Genomic DNA, 2909 nt, shown 5'->3' with positions numbered 1-2909 from the left:
ATTGTCTTCACAAGGAAAAGCAGCAGATTTTGACCTGGTTGGAGGCGCGAGCAGAGTGGATGGGGATGGTATCTTTTTATATACGAATACGAGCTCTTTTAATAATTAGTTAAAAAGAGCTCCCATGTTCAGCCTCCTTGAAGAAAATAATTATTTTAGAATATAATGTTAATGGTGATGATACAAAAACTTAATGAATCTAACAAGTTGACGAGGTCTCGATGACAGATGGACACTTGATGATGCCAATTCAAACATTTTCTCTCTCAGTGAGTTAAGTTAATTGGTGTCGCTTTATTGGACAGAGATCACCCAGCCACTGAATTAAAGATGAGAGGACTAGTTCAGATGAAGGCACACTCATGGATCACCTGCCAATGAATCTGCTCGAAAACCCAGAGTGGCTATCATGATTTCACGTCCAATAATGGGTTTATGTAGACGCTTATGGCCCATCCCTGCAATCGAAAAACGACTGATTGTAACGACCTGGTCACAACAGTGGCAACAGGTGGTTCATCAAGAGTCAGAGCAAGTCAGATGAGACGAGCATACTCAACCATAACTATGTTGTGACGCGGTCGTATGCTTATCTATTTCCTGGATCTTACAATTCAAGCTAGGAAGTGATTACTCCAGTGCAGTCCATCTCAAAGAGAGATGCATCTGCTGCCTTGTAAGTTGTAAGCATATATACATGACATCTGTAGATCACAGCACAGAGTAGCAGGAATGGAGATGTGGGAAGCCATGGAGAGGGAGAACCATGTCGAGGAGCGCGGCCTCGTCCCCCTCAGCGGCGGCGACGTGCAGGTGCAGGATGAGCGCGGCGGCGCTAAAGCGGACGGCTCGGTGCGCAGGGACCAATCATGGTACGCAACACATATGCGAATCAAAGCTACACGAATTGTGCTCTCATTTCTTAATTCTTGTGCTGTTTTGGCACTTGCAGCCGGTACGCTAGCAGTGACGGCATCCCAAGTGATCTGCTCGTCAAGGTGGGAGGCGTCAACTTCCACCTCCACAAGCACCCCATGGTCTCCCGCAGCGCCCGCCTGGGCCGGCTCGTCGACGAGGCATCGGCGCTGCCGCACGGCCCCGACGCCGCCACCGTGGTGGAGGTGGAGCTCCCCGACCTGCCGGGCGGCCACGGCGCGTTCGAACTGGCCGCCAAGTTCTGCTACGGCGTGGTGGTCGACATCACGGCCGCCAACGTCGCCGTCCTGCGCTGCGCCGCCGAGTACCTGGAGATGACGGAGGAGCTGGAGGAGGGCAACCTCGCGTTCCGCGCGGAGGCGTTCCTGAGCTACGTGGTGGCGTCCTCGTGGCGGGACTCCGTCGCCGTGCTCCGGAGCTGCGAGGGCCTCTCGCCGTGGGCCGAGGACCTGCAGCTTGTGCGCCGCTGCAGCGAGTCCGTCGCGGCCAAGGCGTGCACCAACCCGAGGGCCGTGCGCTGGGGTTACGCTGGCAGGACGTCTCCCGCCAAGGCGACGGCGAGGGCCGGCGCCGGCACATCGAGCGACAAGGGCCAACACCAGCCCGTTTCGCCGCCGGCAGACTGGTGGGTGGACGACATCTGCGTGCTGAGGATCGATCACTTCGTGCGGGTCATCACCGCCGTCCAGGCGAAGGGCATGCGCGGCGACCTCATCGGCGCCGCCATCACGCGATACTCCTCCAAATGGCTCTCGGCAGGTCTCAGCAAGGAGAACGCCGGGCTGCGTGGCGGCGAGCCGTGGCAGCAGGCCGGCGTGCTCCAAATGGTCATCGCCGTAGCCGGCGAGGGCGATACGCAGACGGAGACGGCAGCTAGTGAGCAGAGGAGGGTCGTGGAGAGCTTGATCAGCATCATCCCCCCGCAGAAGGACTGCGTCTCGTGCAGCTTCCTCCTCCGGCTGCTCCGGCTGGCCGTCATGCTCAGGGCGGCGCCGGCGCTGGTGACGGAGGTGGAGAAGCTCGTGGGCATGCAGCTGGACCAGGCGGCGCTGGCCGACATCCTCGTCCCCTCATACCCCTACGGCCGCTCCGACGCCGCGTACGACGTCGACCTCGTGCAGCGGCTGGTGGAGCAGTTCGTGGTGCAGGAGCAGCCGTTGTCGTCGTCCTCCCCAAGCCGCGGGAAGGCGGAGAACACGAGGGCGCAGCGCGTGGCATGCCTCCTCGATAGTTACCTCTCCGAGGTGTCCCGCGACCGGAACCTTGCCCTGGGCAAGTTCCAGGCCCTCGCCGAATCGCTGCCGGAGCCGGCGCGGGCCTGCCACGACGGGCTGTACCGCGCCGTCGACTCGTACCTGAAGGCGCACCCGGCGGTGACGGAGCACGAGCGGAAGCGGCTGTGCCGGGCGGTGGACTGCGGGAAGCTGTCGCGGGAGGTGCGGCTGCACGCGGCGCAGAACGAGCGGCTGCCGCTCCGCGTCGTCGTGCAGGTGCTGCTGTCGGAACAGGCCAGGATGGCCGGCGCGCTCGGTAGGGCGGGGAGGAAGGAGGAGGACGTGAGCGCGCTGAGGATGGAGGTGGAGAGCGTGAGCGCCAAGTACATGGAGGTGCAGCGAGAGGTGGAGCTTCTGCAGAGGCAGGTGGAGCGCATGCTGCCGCCGCCGTCCGCGGCGGGGAAGCAGCAGCAGGGAGTGTCGGTGTGGACAAGCGGGTGGAAGAAGCTTGGAAGGGTAGGCAGGATTCAGGTGGAGCAGCCGGTGGTGAGCGCGGCACCAGACGATATTGGGAGCAGGGAGCCTCGACCTCGACGGAGGAGGAACTCTGCTTCGTGAGCTGCTTGTTCCTGACCGGATTCCTGCAGGCTTTGGTTAGATCTACTCGTGTTAGGGAGCATTGCATACATATATGCTCTTAAACAAAGAATATAATCTTTGTACACTATCAGTACATACAGAGCTTCATTTACACTTGAA

At 60.0% G+C, this 2909-nt stretch overlaps 1 protein-coding gene across 1 annotated transcript; it reads left to right on the top strand.

Annotated features, from left to right (window-relative positions):
- Nucleotides 1–388: 388 nt before the first annotated feature.
- Nucleotides 389–2909, top strand: LOC120683329 (coleoptile phototropism protein 1-like). Its single transcript, XM_039965401.1, has 2 exons — nt 389–872; nt 953–2909. Exons 1-2 carry the CDS (start codon nt 733–735, stop codon nt 2766–2768), a joined length of 1956 nt encoding a protein of 651 aa, XP_039821335.1. The 5' UTR covers nt 389–732; the 3' UTR covers nt 2769–2909.

Source organism: Panicum virgatum, chromosome 7N (assembly GCF_016808335.1).
Source record: "Panicum virgatum strain AP13 chromosome 7N, P.virgatum_v5, whole genome shotgun sequence".
NCBI classification, from domain to species: domain Eukaryota; kingdom Viridiplantae; phylum Streptophyta; class Magnoliopsida; order Poales; family Poaceae; genus Panicum; species Panicum virgatum.
Note: the sequence above shows the minus strand (reverse complement) of the source record. Positions and strands in the feature narration are given on the sequence as shown.